The 16,116-nt window shown below is 58.3% G+C and overlaps 1 protein-coding gene across 22 annotated transcripts in view; it reads left to right on the top strand.

Annotated features, from left to right (window-relative positions):
- RIMBP2 (RIMS binding protein 2) overlaps positions 1–16,116 on the top strand; it is a 301,313-nt gene that overhangs the window by 247,412 nt on the left and 37,785 nt on the right. For 20 of the 22 annotated variants that reach the window (XR_010837087.1, XR_010837086.1, XM_059040008.2 and 17 more), the window contains 4 exons: positions 3,422–3,567; positions 5,085–5,161; positions 10,354–10,463; positions 12,869–13,678. Coding sequence is in view for 20 of the 22 variants with exons in the window: in XM_059040008.2 (XP_058895991.1) it covers positions 3,422–3,567; positions 5,085–5,161; positions 10,354–10,463; positions 12,869–13,678 (1,143 nt within the window). In the remaining 2 variants the exon portion in view is untranslated. The remainder of the gene's footprint in view (positions 1–3,421; positions 3,568–5,084; positions 5,162–10,353; positions 10,464–12,868; positions 13,679–16,116) is intronic. The other 2 variants (XM_067016062.1, XM_067016072.1) reach the window with 1 other exon arrangement.

Below are 16,116 nucleotides of genomic sequence, written 5' to 3'. Positions count from 1 at the left end.
GGGGACAGATGAGTGACCAGGCAGCTTCCCACTCAGACAGACGCGGGAGGTCAGGTGACGAGAGCGAGTTACCCAGGGCCACTTAGGCGGGGTGGTCAGAGAAGGCTGCCTCCCAGAAATGAAGACTGTTTCTCCAGCTCCCACTGGGTGAGAAGGTTTGGGGCTGGAGGTTCACGTGATCTCGGCCACGCACGTTTCTTCAGGGTCCCCAGGCCCCGAGCACAGTCAGTAAGTCCCAGGACTCGGCATAACGTTGCCCTCCTGGCTCAGAACTGTTACGGCGACACGGGACAGACGAACGGTGGGCCCACAGAGACGGGCGTCCGGAGGGGTCCACGTGCAGACAGCCTGTGCCTGTTTCCTCTGGAAGGACCACCCGGGGCGCCCGCCGTGCAGCCCAACGAGCAGCCACCCGCGTGCGGCGGTGAGGCCCAGGGACGCCCAGTAGAGGTGCAGCATCCAGCGTCCACTGGGGGCTGCTCACGTGGGCACCTCTGCCTGGCACACACCAGAAGCCCAGACCCCCCAGAGCAAGGCAGGCGCTCGCCACAAGCCAGGCCGTGCGTACAGTCTAGTTACAGGGAAACACCCCTGTCACTGAGGGAGCCTTTCCTATTGGTGTAGGAACAGTTTAGAAGCTGTGTTCCCGGATACAGCCCAGCCCAACTTGCAAGCAGGCCCTTCTAAAAGTAGCAGCCCGGGGGCCCCTGCGTGAATTCCTTGCTGCACTGCGTGAGAATGTGTCAGGCCGGGGCAAGCCCGTGGGTCAGTGGAGGGGCGGGGGAGGGGAGCAGTGATTGACCTGATTCAACTGGTGGTGAGATTCTCTGGAAAAAAAAGGATCTAATTCACGACGGAGGAAAATGGATGCTGACTGAGGACAAAACAAACAAAACCAAAACAGGACCGTGTCTCAGATCCCGGTAGAAGAATAGGTTTGCACCAAGGCTTCTGTTTAGCCTTTTGGAAGAGCCATCCGGATAATGGACCAGCTCCTGTAATAAACTGCCACCTCGCCCACGAGCGCCCCCTGCTGGCAAAGCCGGACCCGCTTGGCACCATCCGTGCCGCATCCTTGGTGTGCCGGCATCACCTGGTCGCGGGAGGAATGCCTGCTGGCGGGCTTCCTTGCGCAACCCTGAGGCCCCCCTGGAAGTCATCCTTTGACGGCAGACGGCAGGGGCTCCTTTAAGGGTGAGAGTGACACAGGGAACTCGCTGCTGGGCTGGCCTCGCTCCTTGCACAGGAGGGGAGTATATGACAGAAGCAGCAGGCAGGGCCCGGCAGGTGTGCTGGGCCTCCCCAGGGGGCCTCCTGCCTGAGGCTGCGCCACCCAAGGTGGAGGAAGACAAGGACCGCTTGACCGTGAGCCCCTAAGGGACTCGCCTTCTGTGCAGTGGAGTCACATCTGCAGCCAGCAAGGCAGAAATCACACAGGGACAGAATCATCCCTAGAAATCTCCTAGGAAGGGGGCATGTCCTCTCCCAGGGCTGCCCCTACACAGCCAGTTAGTTTCCTTCCAGTGTTGGAGCTGGGTTTTGGTGAAACACTGGATAAAGTCATGGATTTGACCTTAGTGGCCATCTTTTCCAGAGAATGCGTGTCTCGAAACACGCGGAGCATGAAGGGGTGTGCAGCTGAGGGCACTGCATGATTTTGTCTCTAATCTCACATTCACTCAGAGAGCAGAAGGGCAGGTAAAATGCCACAGGCAACAAAATATTTTTCTCTAGACAACTGGATTTGTTTAAGTAAAATGTGAATACGAGGTGACTCTGCTCATTTCACCTTTGCTGGTGGTGTCACCCCCTGCTGTTCCCAGCAGCAGTGTATCAGTCAGGATGGGCTAGGTTCAGCTGCAGTAACAAACATCCCCAAATCTCAGGGGCTTGGAACAGCACAAGTCTCGTTCTGGATCGCACTGCACATCCATCTCAGGTTGGCTCAGGGAATGGGTTCCACACTGCCTTCACTCGGGAATGCTGAGCCTCTCCCATCTGGAACGTTCCATCGCAAGGGAAAGGAAGCATAACAAATTAGACACTGGTTCAAAAAGGCTTCTGCCCCAAAGCAGGGCACGTCTCTTCCACTCACAGTTTGTTGGCCTGGGCAAGTCCTGTGTCGGGGTGAAACACCTCCCCTGCAGCGCTGAAGCACCCTGCAGCCAGGCCACACCCTCTGCCGGCTTTCTGAGGGAGTCAATTAATTCAGTAAATATTGACTTTGCACCTGCTGTATGCCAAGCACCGGCTGCTGTGGTCATTAGGGGTCCTGGGCAGTGACCAGAGCCAGGCCACTGCGCTCTGGGATATGGCCTCCTAGCAGGGACCCCGGGTCCACTTCAGCATCAATTCTCTGTTGCAGTGATGCCCCCCCCCCCCCGAGGTTCTCAGTTCTCTTAATCAGCTAGGGGAGTGGGGGTTCTCTGGGAGCCTTTGTGGGAGCACTTCTCACCCTGTATGTTTTTCCTAATTTGGGCTCAGCGAGTCATCTTCCTCAGTGGAGCAGTCCCTGTGATGGGAGAGCCACAGCCCCCCAGAGACCAGACAAAGCCAGAAAGGAACATCCGCAGGCCACCAGGCAGTGAGAACGTGGGGAAGGGAAACGGTTGCTTCTGTAATTCACATCTGATCCTAAAGAAACACGCCTGACTTAATCCGACAGTCCAGGCCAGCACTGGTCAAGGGGCTCAGTTCTCCCTGCCCTGCCACATGTCACTGGGATGGGGCTCGGCAGCCCCATGAGGACAGGATGGGCAAATCTGCTTTGGTCCTAGTGAGTCTCAAGAATATTTTTTAGCCATAAACCTGGCCATCTGGCCACTTTGTGTATAAGTCAGGTCTCTTTCAGTCATAAGTGACAGCGAAGCTGGCCTAAGCTGGTGTGAGCAAAAAGGAATTTATTTATCACATAGAGCAGGTGAAGAGCCTAGGTTTAGTCTCAGGTACAGCTGGATTCAGGGGCTCCAGCCATGCCACCCGGATCCAGTTCCTCCCTCTCCGTCTTCCAGCTCCTCCTCCTACGAGCAGTCTCCATTCTCAGACAGACTCTCCTCCTCCTGGTGGCAGTGTGGCTGCAGTATCACCGAGTCTCATCTCCTCTCCATTTTAAGCCAGAGAAAGGGAGAGCCTCTTTACCCATGACTCCCACGAAGTCCTCTCTGATTGGACCTTCCCATCTCATGTGCAACACCACCATCTCCACCAGACAATTGGTGTAGCCAGGCGTGGACTCTGCCGGATGGACAGCCCAGAGCCGGGGGTGTAGATTAAGAGTGGGCTATGGGCGGGTCCCAAAATGAAAGTCCAAGACTGATGCCGAAGACAGGGAAAGACCCACAGGGAAGGCAAACGGCCAGTGTGCACTTCGATTATTTCCTTGGTGTCTCTTCTTTCAAACTGCTCCAATGTTGGTGTCCAGGTCAGGAAAGCTCCATTGGAAGCCGCCCTGCGATCGGTGAATATATCCGGCCCCTCCCGCTCCCGGGTGACAAGCCAGAACCTCTGTCCGTCAAGCCCACCTTTCTGTCAAGATCTGGTGGCCCAAGATGCAGATTTGAATCCAACGTGAGTCCTGTCCTGGCTGAGGCAGCAGCCCCCCTGCGCCGTGATGCGGGCTGTGGGTGTTGGCAGCCCCCCCCCTCCCCAGCCCCCCTTCCTCTTGCCTTCACCCCCGTTCATTGAGCGCCTACTATGTGCCAGGACGTGAGGCCCCAGTTTACAGACGGTGGGGGGGGTGGTCACTGCTCTCACGGGCTGAATGACCATAAGTAAGTCAGCACCTAAAAGTTGGGTAGCAGCGAGCGTCGTGAACCTAACAAGCCGGTGACCCGGAGGGACGGGGTGGAGGACAGGGCGGCCCTTCTTGGTCACTTGTGGTCTGTTTATCCGTGAGAAGGAGCCCAGGGAAGCCCACTGGGGCCGGAGAGGAGCTGGGGAGGGGCTTGAGGCCTCAGGGAAGCTCTCGACTTTGGGTCCAAGTCCAGGGGGAAACCACCGAAGGCCCTGAGACGGGGAGTGACGTGGTGTGACCCCCAGGAGACCCGTCTCCCCGGGTGCGGGAGTGTCAGGAGGGACCCGGCAGGAGTCCCGGGCCTTCTTCTCCCGGGGTGGGCGGGGTTCATGGTCGGCCCCACCCTCCCCTGGTGCCCTCTCCTCCCTCCCCCGACCCCAGGACAGCTAGCTGTAGCCGGTGTAAGGAAACCCCTATAGGCAGCGTCCCGGTGCGCTGCAGACTCGGGCAGCGGAGAGGAGTGGGGGCGGGGTGGGGAGGAAGCAGCCCCGTGTCACTTTTTCTGATCAGGATTCCCGGGGGCACCGGGCAGCGGCCACGCGTGAGTGCTCCGCGCCCTGCACTGAGCCCTTGAGGGCACAAAGCATTACCTAAACGTGTCCTCCAAGGAGCCTGGCAGGGTCTGGGGCAGTGACGTCTCAGGCCTTAACTTATGGCGGGGGATGGTCCTTACCTTGAGTCCGATCTGGGTGTGGGAAGATGAGGTCTTTTTAAAAGTAGCTTTTAATTAATTAATCAATTTTTATTGAAGTATAGTGGATTTACAATATTGTGTTAGTGTCAGGCGTACAGCATAATGCAGATTATGCTGCTTTATAAGTTATTACAAGGCAATGGCTGTAGTTCCCGGTGCTATGCAGTCAATCCCGTCGCTTTATCTATGTTATCTACAGTGGTTGGTATCCGCTGATCTCAGACTCCCAACTCTTCCCCCATTTTGGTAACCACGGAATTGTTATCTGTGTCTGTGAGTCTATTTCTGCAGTGCATCCACCTTCATTTGTGTTATTTTTTAGATTCCACATAGAAGTGGTATCACACAGTACTGGGGGAGACAAGCTCTTTATAAATGTCCTCTGTGTGACCAAGAAGCCCGAAGTGAGGGAGCCTAGCCCCATCTCTGGGTCACACCCAAGACCAAGAACCCGGGTGTGGCAGCATCTCACGGGGGCCCCACCGTCTGAGGCTGAAAAGCCCAGGGGGACCGTCGAAGGCATCTCCTGCGTGTTTCCGGCCTGAAATGTGAAGCCTGCAGCTTCAGTGACCTGCACATCCATTGTGTCTTTAATAGATGGATAATGAACGGAATTCCAATACCACCAAGCAGAGATACTCGGGGAAGGTCCACTTGTGTGTCGCCCGCTATAGGTAAGAGCGGTGGTCCTCAGCACATCCTCTGAGCATCCGTCAGCGCGGGCAGCCTCCGGGCAGGTGGGGTGATGGGGGCGGGAACGCTCCGTGAGCTGAGGGGACCCTTCCCAGGTGCCGAGAGGAAGCGGGCAGCTCAGCCGGGCTTTGGAGGATGGCAAGAGTGTGTCTGTTCTGCTGGAGAGAGTTTGGATAGCGTGTTAGTTTCCCGGGGCTGCCGTTCAAAACTGTCACCAACTGGGGGGCTTAAAAGCAGCCATTTCTCCCAGTTCTGGAAGGCAGAAGTGGGAAGTCAAGGTGGGGGAGGGCCAGCCCCCCCAGCTGTCGGCGTCCTTGGCGTCCCTCAGCCGCAGACTCCGCGCTCCCGCCTCTGCTTCGGTCTTCACGTGCCTCTTCTTCCCTGTGGGTCTCTGTGTCCTCCCTCCTCTTCTCATAAGGACCCCTGTCCTTGGATCAGGGCCCACCCCACTCGCGTGGGACCCCACCTTCACTTGATCGCACCTGCAAAGACCCTATTTCCAAATAAGCTCGCCTCCACAGGGGCCAGGACCTGAACGTCTCTTTTTGGGGGGACACAGTTCACTCCATGACAGGCAGCAAGCTGAAACTCAAAGAGGGGCCCCCTTGCCCAGAGCCCGCTGCTTTGGTGCCTTTCCGGCACCCTCCCCGTCCGCCCGGTGCCTGGGCACCTCAGGTGGCTGTCACAGCTGCAGAGCTGAGCTCTCGTCGGAGGACCTGGGTGTCTGTGTCCACCCGCGTGAGCCGGTCTGGTCACGCACGGCCCTCAGATGCCTGTGGTTTCCACTGAAAGCTTCGAGGTGGGGAGGGTTAGCTGCCCCCCTGCAACTTCCCTGCCTGGCTACGATGCAACGGGCATTATAACGCCCGGAGTTTGCCGGGTGTGCAGACACGGGTGAATCAGTCACACAACAGTCAGACCTCCTGTACTTTACGCTCAGTGAGCGCCCGGGCTCTTGTGTTTCCAGACGCTCCAGTGACCCTTTGCCTCGTGGGTTGGCCGGGCAGGCAGGGCAGCGTTCTGGGGGCAGACGCCGCTGCCCTCTTAGTGGGCGACGGGCAACCAGAGCCCCCCGTAAGGGGACTGAACTGTGCACGGAGCTGTTGAGGAATCAGACCTCAGGAGCCGTCGCCAAGGGCGGATGCCTCCCTCACTAGATCCTTAAAATTTGTTCGCGCGCAGGAGGCGGGGTGAGCCTCCCTTTAGCCCAGCCGCACACGTTCAATGCCTCCTGCCTTCTCCAATGAGAACCATTTCCAAGAACCATGCTGCCTGCCGGTGGATTGTTTTCCGCTGATCCGCTGATTCCACCAATGCAAACCCACCTCTGACGTCCAGATAATGGAAGCCCGTGGAGTAGCCACCCCGGGCTGGGGTGTCCTGGGTGAGGATGTCAGCCGGCCGCCGAGGAGGGCCCCCGCCCCCCGATCTGAACGCCGGCTGCCCCTGCCCGCATCCTTCATAGGGTCCGTGGGGACGTTGTCATATCACGGAGACCGCTTTTTGGACGCCAGTCCTGGGGCCCACGAAGGAGGGCGCGGCCCCGGCCCGTGTCTGGTAGGGGGACGTTCTTCCTTTGTGTGTGTGGAGCTCGGCGGGCACAGCTGTTGAGGCAGAGCCCTCCGGGCCGGCCAGCTGGGGCCTCGGCCGGGAGGCTGACCTGGCTTCCAGGTTGCTTTCCGTCACCAGCCGGGCCCTTCCCAGCGAAGAGCCGGGTCCCTCGAGGCTGCGGTGGCCACCTGCTCCACGGGCGTGCCCTCCCTCCGCCCTCCCGGGGAGGTGAGACCTCATTCCGGGGAGGGTGCCCGAGAGCCGAGGCATCGAGGCTGGATGCACAGCCGGCGCGAAGGCAGGCAGAGAGAAAGCCCGAGTGGCCAAGCGGCGCGTAGCCGGCACCGCGGTCACCAGCCACGGCCAGGGCGCCCGGTGGGCTCCGTCTCCACCCTCTGCCGGCACTCTGGGCGTTTTCCTGGCCGGCTGTTTCCCGCCTCACGCCCGGCCAAATCAAACCACACTGTGAGCGGAGCACAGAACAGCCCCAGACACAATCGCGCGGCTCCGAGTTCCCCAAACGCCCTGCAGATCCCTGGAGGAGCGGCTCGAAGGTAAGGGGAGTTTGGGGGTGTCCCCCCCCCCCCGGAGCTAAACACCGTCCTTACGCAGCACCCGGCCTCGAAGTTTCCGCAAACTCGAAACAGGAGAAGCCCTGCTCCCCGCGGCCCCGTCCCCCCGCCCACGTCTGCTCTAGGAGCTGCCCCTGGAGCGGCCTTCGCTTTCCCAGCTCTTGCTTCCTCTCCAGCCCGGTGTCCCCTCCCGCAATAGCAGGACGAGCCTCGCTGAGGCTCCAGGGGGGGCCCCTTTCCAGAAGTCCGGCAGGCGCCTTCCTTTTAAAGAGCTTTACTGAGGGGTCAGTCACGTACCTTACAGTCCCCCCACTTTCTAAAATTGGAGCACAGGTGATTTGCAGTGCTGTGTTAGTTCCGGCGGCCCAGCAAAGTGCATCTGTTGTACACGTACCTGTACCCACTCCTTTTTAGAATCCTTTCCCATGGAGACCATTACAGAGTACTGAGCAGAGTTTCCTGTGCTCTACAGTAGCTCCTCATTCGTTCTCTGCGTTAGGTACTGTGTCTACGTCCGTCCCAATCTCCCAGTGCGTCCCACCCCCCGACCCCCCTCGGTCAACGTAAGTTTGTTCTCTACGTCTGTGACTCACTTTCTGCTTTGCCAATAAGTTCACCTGGACCGTTTTTCTAGATTCTGCGTATAAGCGATATCACACCTTACTTGTTTTCCTCTTTCTGGCTTACTTCACCCTGTATGACCGTCTCTAGATGCAACGCACAGTACGTGCCGTCCTCGCCACTGTCAGGTTGAGGACATCCCCGTCCGCTCACCAAGACCCCCGCCCTTTCAGGTGTCAGCCCACGCCCTCCATCCCCACCCCAAATAACCACTAATCTTTCAGTCGCTGCGGGTTCCCCGTTCTGGACATTTCCTTCCCGTCTTAGCATTGTGTCATCAAGGCTCACCCGCTGCAGCTCTGTGCCCTTCTATGCCCGGATCACAGCGGGCTCTGGGGAGACCGCATTTTATCCGTCCCCCCCCGATGGATGTGGACTCCGTCCTCGGTGCCCACCCTCCCCTCCCCACGCTGGCCTCTTCCACCCTCTTTCTCACCAGATGAGACCTCTCTTCCTGAGGGGGAAATGCGGGCCTCCTGAAGTCTGGGCCCCTCCCCCCTGTCTTCCTGCTCCATCCCTGCCCCCGCCTTGGGCGACCTCTTCTGCACGTGGACCACTCCAGGCTCCACTGCAGCCGTGGCCTCTCTGAGCCTAGGCAGCGTGAAAGCCGCCCGGAACCGGACCCTGGGCCTCCCGTCTCCCCGCGTCCAGCCCCGCTCCCGCCACCCCCTGCTCAGTAATTGCACCCACATCTGCACCTCCTGAGGCCAGAAAGCTTCGAGTCCTCCGGGACCCCGCTCCCCCGCCCTCATACCCAGGCAGCCCCCCGCCATCTCCTCTAAGGGCACTCGCTGCCCAGCTAGACCCCATCCACACAGCGTCAAAGGGACCCCTCTGTAAGACGCAAATGCGATCACATCACCCCGTAGGTGACAACTCCTCCCCGATAGCTATTAGCTCTGGAGGTTAAACCCACACTGGTCTGGCCCCTCTAAGCCACACCCCCCAGCGCTCTGACCCTCACCCGACCTCCTCCAGCAGCTGTGGCCGCCTGGTTCCCTGAGGGGACCCTGCTCCCCTCCTCCTGGCCTTTGCACGCGCCATCCCCTCTGCTGGAAGCCACGTTTGGCTTCACCCCACCTGCTGGGCTTTCACATCATACATCCGTCTGCTTTCCATCCTGAGGCAGATGCCCCCGCAGTCCCTGACTCAGTAAAACCCTCAGGGCGTTGGATGACATCCTGGGACCTCTGGACTCTGAGGGGCAGGGCGGCGTGGTGTGGTTAAACCCACGCAGGGTGACGATCAGGAGGCCTCCCTTCTGCTCCCGTGCACACCTCCTCTGGACAAGTCATTGCACTTCAGCTGGCCGTGAGAATTGGGAATGAGAATAATACCACCTCTGCTCTCCTCACTGAGCGTCAGTGGGGACCAAATGAAACACACAGAGGAAAGTGCTGGCACCTCGCGGGGCCGCTAGCCGCCAGGGGAGCTGCTGCGGCTTCACCCTTCGTGTGACAGCACGCTGAGTGACACCCTTTGTTCTTTTTCTTTACGTGATCCTCTCCCACGATCACTGATGCCACTTTTATTTTCTTGTTGAGTCCTTTCCTGTTATTTCAAATTAATTGACCCTTTAATTAGAAAATCAAAAATTCATCTCACGTGTTTTTTCTGCAAGTTGGACATGACTTTAAAAAAGGTTAATTCCAATATTTTGAGGATTTGAGAAGTGGGCATTTTACAGTCCTAGTGGGGAGGAGAAGATAAAATGTGCATATCCATTTTGAGAACATTTTGGCTGTACATACCCAAGACCTCTAAAATGTGCCGGACTTTGACCAAACAAATATACTACCTAGGGGCTTATCTTTAGGAAGAAAGTGGGCAGGTGTGCAACATATGTTGATAAGGATATTGGATGCAGCACTGATTGTATCAGCCAAAAGTCTGAAGAGATATCGGCGCCCAACATAGGAAATTGGTTAAATAAAGTATGTTAATCTCTTCTGTGGAGTATTATACAGCCATTTAAAAGGATATGATAGACTTTCACAAGGGGAAAGATCATCATGTCATATTGCCAAGTGTAAAAAGTAAGCAGATGACTAAAGAGTATATGTCATATGATTCTACCTGTGATCAATAATATATATTGAACGATTATAGGATTAATTACTTTTTTATTTGCTTGCTGATTTGGAAATTTATTTAAAAATATACTTTGGAGTCATTTAAATGTCATCTGATGCAAAGGACTCAGTGTACAGCTTGCTTCCAGAACTACCATTTAGCATGAAACCTGTGTGAGCTGAGCTGTCGATGGCCTGAGCTTTCAGTGCACGGACAATCCACGAGCACCGAACCATCGCGCGGGTCTAAAATGTCCTGGCGACGGCAGGGAGGAGGCCCGGAGCTCTGCAAGGGGCGGGCTGGGGTCGGTCTCCATCCAGAGCATTTTACCGAATGGGTTTTGTTTCTCTCCCTAGTTACAACCCCTTCGACGGGCCGAATGAGAACCCGGAGGCTGAGCTGCCCCTCACGGCAGGGAAGTACCTCTACGTCTACGGAGACATGGACGAGGACGGCTTCTATGAAGGTCAGTGAGAGCGTGGCGGGCAGGTGGGGCGCACAGGCCAGGCCAGGGCCGGGCCGCCGTTCACTCCCGGCCGTCCCGGACTCTGCTCTGACCCTCCCGCCCTCCAGCCTTACGAGATGTGTGTTCCCCTTTTGTCTGATTGAGTGGGGTTCCCTATTTTTAACCCCAAGCAGCCCTCTGACACGGGGTGGATACCTTCTCATGTTCACGTCCACAGAGCTTCCCGGGAGCTCCGGTAGACGCATGGAGCTGACAGATGAGGGTCTCTCCTCCCCTCCCCTCTTGCAGCCCAGCACCTCCCCCGCGGCAGGACCAGGGAGCCTTTCAGGGGCCCCATCTGGCTCGCAGCAATGCCACTGACCTTCGGCCTCTGTCGTTAACCTGGGGTGGCCCAGCCCCGTGTCCTGCCTGCCCACTTCCTGCCCCTTGCGCAGTGCGAGATCAGGAAATGGAAATCCCTCTGCCCGAAACTCATAGCCTTGGTCCCTTGTGTAGCTAGAGGATGAACAAGGGGCGTCCCCAGGGGCTTCATAAATCCAGATTCCTCGGTTCCCTAAACTCTTCCACTGCCCTACTGGAAGGGTCTCGGTTCCCTCCTGTTCCCTCTGAGCGGAAAGAATTGTCTCTTGCTTAAACTGGCAGGTTTCTTTCGCGTGACCTCCTGGAGTTTCCTTGGAGCTGATGGCCACACCCTTGGCTCTTGTCCTGGGGTTGGTGGGCCCCGAGATCAGGTGGCCTCCGCTGAGGTCGGTGAGCGGCAGCCCAGCCCGGGCTGCTTTTCTGAAGGTGCCAGAACCTGGGGTCATTGAAATTCTCGGTCTCCGTTAGTTACCGGGGAAACGGCGGCACAGCTGTGGGTAGGCCTCCCGAGAAATTTCACCACAACTGGTGGCAAAACTGCTTGAACTCTTCAGAGAAATTCACATTGCCGTCACCGACGTGCGCACCGGGGGGCAGCTACGCGCCCGGGCTGGCTGCCAGCTAAGCCTCGCTGGAACTCTCTAGAGCAGCTGCGCCAGGCACTGCGCCCACACAGGCTGTCCAGAGGCCGGATGAAAGGCAGGCGGCAGAGCTCAGCGCTCTGTTGTCCACGTGGCAAGCTCGCCTCCCCTCGCTACGCAGACGGTCACGGTTACCACCTGAAGGGGTGGCCGTGGCGATAAATGAGGAAGCAGACGTGGGGTCTGAGGATGGGGCCTGGTACACGGGACTTGCTGTCGTCCTCCCCCTCCCCCTCCCCCTCCCCCTCCCCCTCCCCCTCCTCCTCCTCCTTCCCCCCCCTCCTCCTCCTCGTGTCACATGAGGCTGTGTTTTCCGAGCATCCTCAAGGCAAAGGCCGACATCTCGAGACCCGCCCTCTGGCTGGGGGCAGGAGCCGAATCGGAGGTCCTCATTGATTCTGGGAGAATCAGGACTGCCTCGGTGGTCAGCACCCCTCTCGCCCAGGCCCGACGCACGTCCCTTGAGGGGCGGGTGTGTCTTCCGGGAGCAGAGCCCACCCCTCGTTCCACACTTCGCAGCCTCCCGGGTCCCCGGACCCCCAGGCAAGCCCTTTCTGCGACGCGTCAGGGGAAACAGCCCTTTCCCGCTGGGGTCGCGAGATGTGCCCAGACCTTTGTGTCATCTCGGGAGCTCCTCCGAACGCTTCTCGGTCTTCCACGGCTCTGCTCTCAGCAGGCTTTCGAGCCCCATGGATAACGAGAACGCAAAGAAATTAGACCATTTCGTGAAATAAAAAAAAACGGTCCCCGCTGTGACTGCCTGGGGCCACGAGAGCTAGTCTGGTGGCATTTGGGGGCCACTCAGCCTCCAGGTGGTTCTGGGGCCAAGTTGATCGTCTCTCACCAAACGGACACATGCTGGGAATTTCGCCCAGACAGACGCATTGCTCTGCAGGGGCGGGAAGTTCACCTTTTAGTTCCTGTTTGTGTGGCCGCCTAGTCAAAACTCAAGAGTAAAAGGTGTGTACTTTTTTTAGCCTCCAGACCCACGCAGTTGGCATGTTGTCTGTCCTTCTGACAGACTCTTACTGAGCACCTACTCTGTGCCAGGTGTCCCTGTAGGACTAGCAGGGAACAAGGTTCCCTGTCCTCCCAGAGCTTCCGTCCCCGCTGGAAGGGGGGCGTTGACACACATACACGGGTGGCCGGCCGCCGTGTGCCGGGTGGTAGGGGGGAAGCCAGCCTCACCGGTGGGGTGGCAGATGGCAGGTTGCGGGGTGCTGATGCAGGAGCGGGGGTCCCGAAGACGTGATGCTGGAGTGAGTCCTGTAAAGGGCTGAGGAATCCGCCGTGACCCTGCTGCTTTCCGTACAGCGGTCCCCTTGCGGGGAGGCGCAGACTCCCCTGCAGGGCCTCGGGCTCCCATGGGACGGTGGGCGGTAACCCTGTCCTCGTACCCCACAGGCGAGCTCCTGGACGGGCAGAGGGGCCTGGTGCCCTCCAACTTCGTGGATTTTGTCCAGGACGAGTCTCGACTGGCAAGCGCCCTGGGGAAAGACCAGGATCAGAACCTCGTCGACCACGCCGGCGTCGGCTCGGAGGGGGAGCGCATCCTGGACCTCCGCTCGCCGACGCACACGGACTCCGGCCTCTCCGACCACGGGGCGGGGACGCTGGACATGAGCATCGATGACATCGGAGAAGACATCGTGCCTTACCCTCGGAAAATCACCCTCATCAAACAACTTGCCAAAAGTGTCATTGTGGGCTGGGAGCCCCCGGCGGTGCCCCCGGGCTGGGGCACCGTGGGCAGCTATAGCGTGCTGGTGGACGCAGAGACGCGCCTGAGCCTGGCGCTGGGCGGCAGGACCAAGGCCCTGGTGGAGAAGCTGAACGTGGCGGCCTGCACCTACCGCATCTCCGTGCAGTGCGTCACCAGCCGGGGCAGCTCAGACGAGCTGCGCTGCACGCTGCTGGTGGGCAAGGACGTGGTGGTGGCGCCGTCCCGCCTGCGTGTGGACAACATCACGCAGGTCTCGGCCCAGCTCTCCTGGGCGCCCACTAACAGCAACTACAGCCACGTCATCTTCCTCAACGAGCAGGAGCTGGACGTCGTCCGCGCCGCCAGCTACAAGTACCAGTTCTGCAACCTCAGGCCCAACGCGGCTTACAAGGTGAAGGTCCTGGCCAAGCCCCACCAGATGCCCTGGCAGCTGCCCCTGGAGCAGAGAGAGAGGAACGAGGCCTTCGTGGAGTTCTCCACGCTGCCCGCAGGTGAGCTGTCCTCCCGGGGCGGGTGGCGGGGGGGGGAGTCCCCAAGGGAGAGGGGACACCGGGATGTCACCCTGGGCCAGGGGAGGGGCGGGTGAAGCAGAAGGGGAGCTGCCGCCAGCAGCCGGTGCCGTCCTGGAGCATCCTTCCGTCAGCCGGGAACCACGGAATACAGCCACGCACGCCTGCGTGTGTGAGAGAGAGGGAAAGAGGGAACTTGGATTCTGTTCGGGGGCCGTGTTATTGGAAACACTTAACGCTTGCATCTGTAAGAGGCTCGTCCTACAGAAGACAGGAGGAAACGACAGCACCCCAGGCAATTGGAGGGTTCCGTCTTCCCGGTGTCACCCACTCCCGGACGTGCGCTCACAGAGACGAACCACGGAGAGGGTGCCCGCAGCGCTCTCAAAATTGTTCTCTCTTCCCATGTTTCCTTTTGATATATATACACAGACGTACATCTATCTCACACATATGGGTGAATCTGCGAAGACATGAAGTTCCACTGTGGATGCTACCTTGGGTTCCGGGCACCCGTCTGCTTCCTTCCCTGCACTCCCGGCTGTAACAGGAGGAGGAGTGCACCCCTCTCCCACCCCACCCCCCAACTCTCTCCCAGGAGACTGTAAAGAGACGGGTTGAGATGGACCCGATCCTCCCGGGTCGGCTCGTCCTCCGATTCGTCTGAGGGGCAGCTGCCACCGCCGTCTCCATGAGGTTCCATCACGCAGATCGTGGCTGCGGCTCACGTACAAGGCAGCCCTGCCAAGCAAGGCAGCTGTGCCCAGGATGGGAGCCCGAACACCCGGGGAAGCGCAGCCTTCCTGCAGCCAAGAAGGTTGTGTCTGCAAAGATATGTGAGGGCCGTATTTTGATGCCTCGAGGGCTTTTTTAGTCCTGTGATGTTCACAGAATTCCCTCCAAGTGCCCGTCTCGGCACTCTCCTCGGATTTGTCTTCTGTGATTAATTAATCCGGCTCTGCCCAACCTCATTTGTCAGCAGGTTGCCAAGCAATTCGGTGGTTCTCCAGGATCACTTCTACTAACTGCAGAAAGCCTTCCATCTAACCGGAGACCGCCTCTCCAGTTTATGATGGATTTGCTTTTTACTGCGTGGTGCTCTCCAGTCTTTTTGAAATCCATCGTCAACTAGAGTCTGACCTACAGAGCAGCAAGGTCAGGGGCAGGGGGGACAGACATTACTTCAAGGAGGAAGCAGGTCTGAGTAGGAACTAATTTATGAAGGGTCAGTTCATTCATCTTGTGAGGTGATGCTGGATTTCCTGCCTATCGGGATGTCAGTTGTGGATACTGGGAGAGTGAGGACTTGAGCTTTTCATTGGCTCCTGCCATGAAGTCTTGTGGTCAGTGCTGGGGGGTGAAGAAACCAGAGACCCCAAACCCAGAGACCCCAGGGCCTCTGAGGAGAGACGAGAGCACGTACATTGGGACAGCCGGGAGAGTCTTCTTGGAGAAGCTCGTGTTGAGATGGAGAGGGACCAGGAGGAGATGCTGAGCCCAGGGCCTGTTCCCATAGGTTCACGCCCAACTCCTGGCTGTCTTAGTCAGTTCAGGCTGATGTTAACAAAATGCCATAAACTGAGTGGCTTATAAACCACAGACATTTATTTCTCACAGTCCTGGAGTCTGGAAGTCCGAGATAAGGCATGGGCAGACTCGGTGTCCGGTGAGGCCCACTTCTTGGCTCATAGACGGTGAAGACACTGTGTCCTCACCTGGAGGAAGGGGTGAGGGAGCTCTCTGGGGCCTTGTTGATAAGGGCACGAATCCCACTCATGGGGGCTCCCCCCTCATGACCTGATCACCTCCCACAGTCCCCTCCTCCAAGTGCCATCACCTCACGGGTTAGGATTGCAACCTACGAATTTGGGGGGGGACACAAACATGCAGTCTGTAGCAGACTAGTGCCTTTGCCTGTCCAGGACGAGGAGGATTTTGACTGTGGAAATGTCACGAGTGAGAGACACGGGGAGGGCAGCCCATGAACCTCATTCAGCCTGAGCTCGACGTCGGGCATATGGCTGGACCAGGTGTCCCCACGTGATGGACGTCAGTGCGGCCCCCTCACCTCTGGGCCACTGGAGGGAGGGGCTGGAGCTGGCAGATCACAGCTACACAAGTCTTCCCCACCCACAAAACCCCAGCCCTCCGCTGTCATTGCTCTTGTGGTAGAAGTGGGCACCCAGCAAACTCCCAAGCCAGCTGCACTTCTTGACCTTCGCCCTTAAGAATAATGACCCATCTGTCATGTTTGACCGGACCGTCCAGGTAGAGTTTAACTTCTGAAGCCGGTTGTAGGGAAGTTCGAAGCCCCGTGTTGCAGTCGAGGGTGGCGTGCATCAGCCTTACGGCCCGTGCTTCCAACACACAAGAGCCGAGCAGCTTCCCTGGAACCTTAACTTCCTCATCTGCAGAACAAG

The sequence above is a fragment of the Kogia breviceps genome, chromosome 15 (assembly GCF_026419965.1).
Source record: "Kogia breviceps isolate mKogBre1 chromosome 15, mKogBre1 haplotype 1, whole genome shotgun sequence".
In the NCBI taxonomy this organism is placed as follows: Eukaryota; Metazoa; Chordata; class Mammalia; order Artiodactyla; family Physeteridae; genus Kogia; species Kogia breviceps.
The sequence above is the reverse complement of the archived record's forward strand: the minus strand, read 5'-3'. Positions and strand labels throughout refer to the sequence as shown.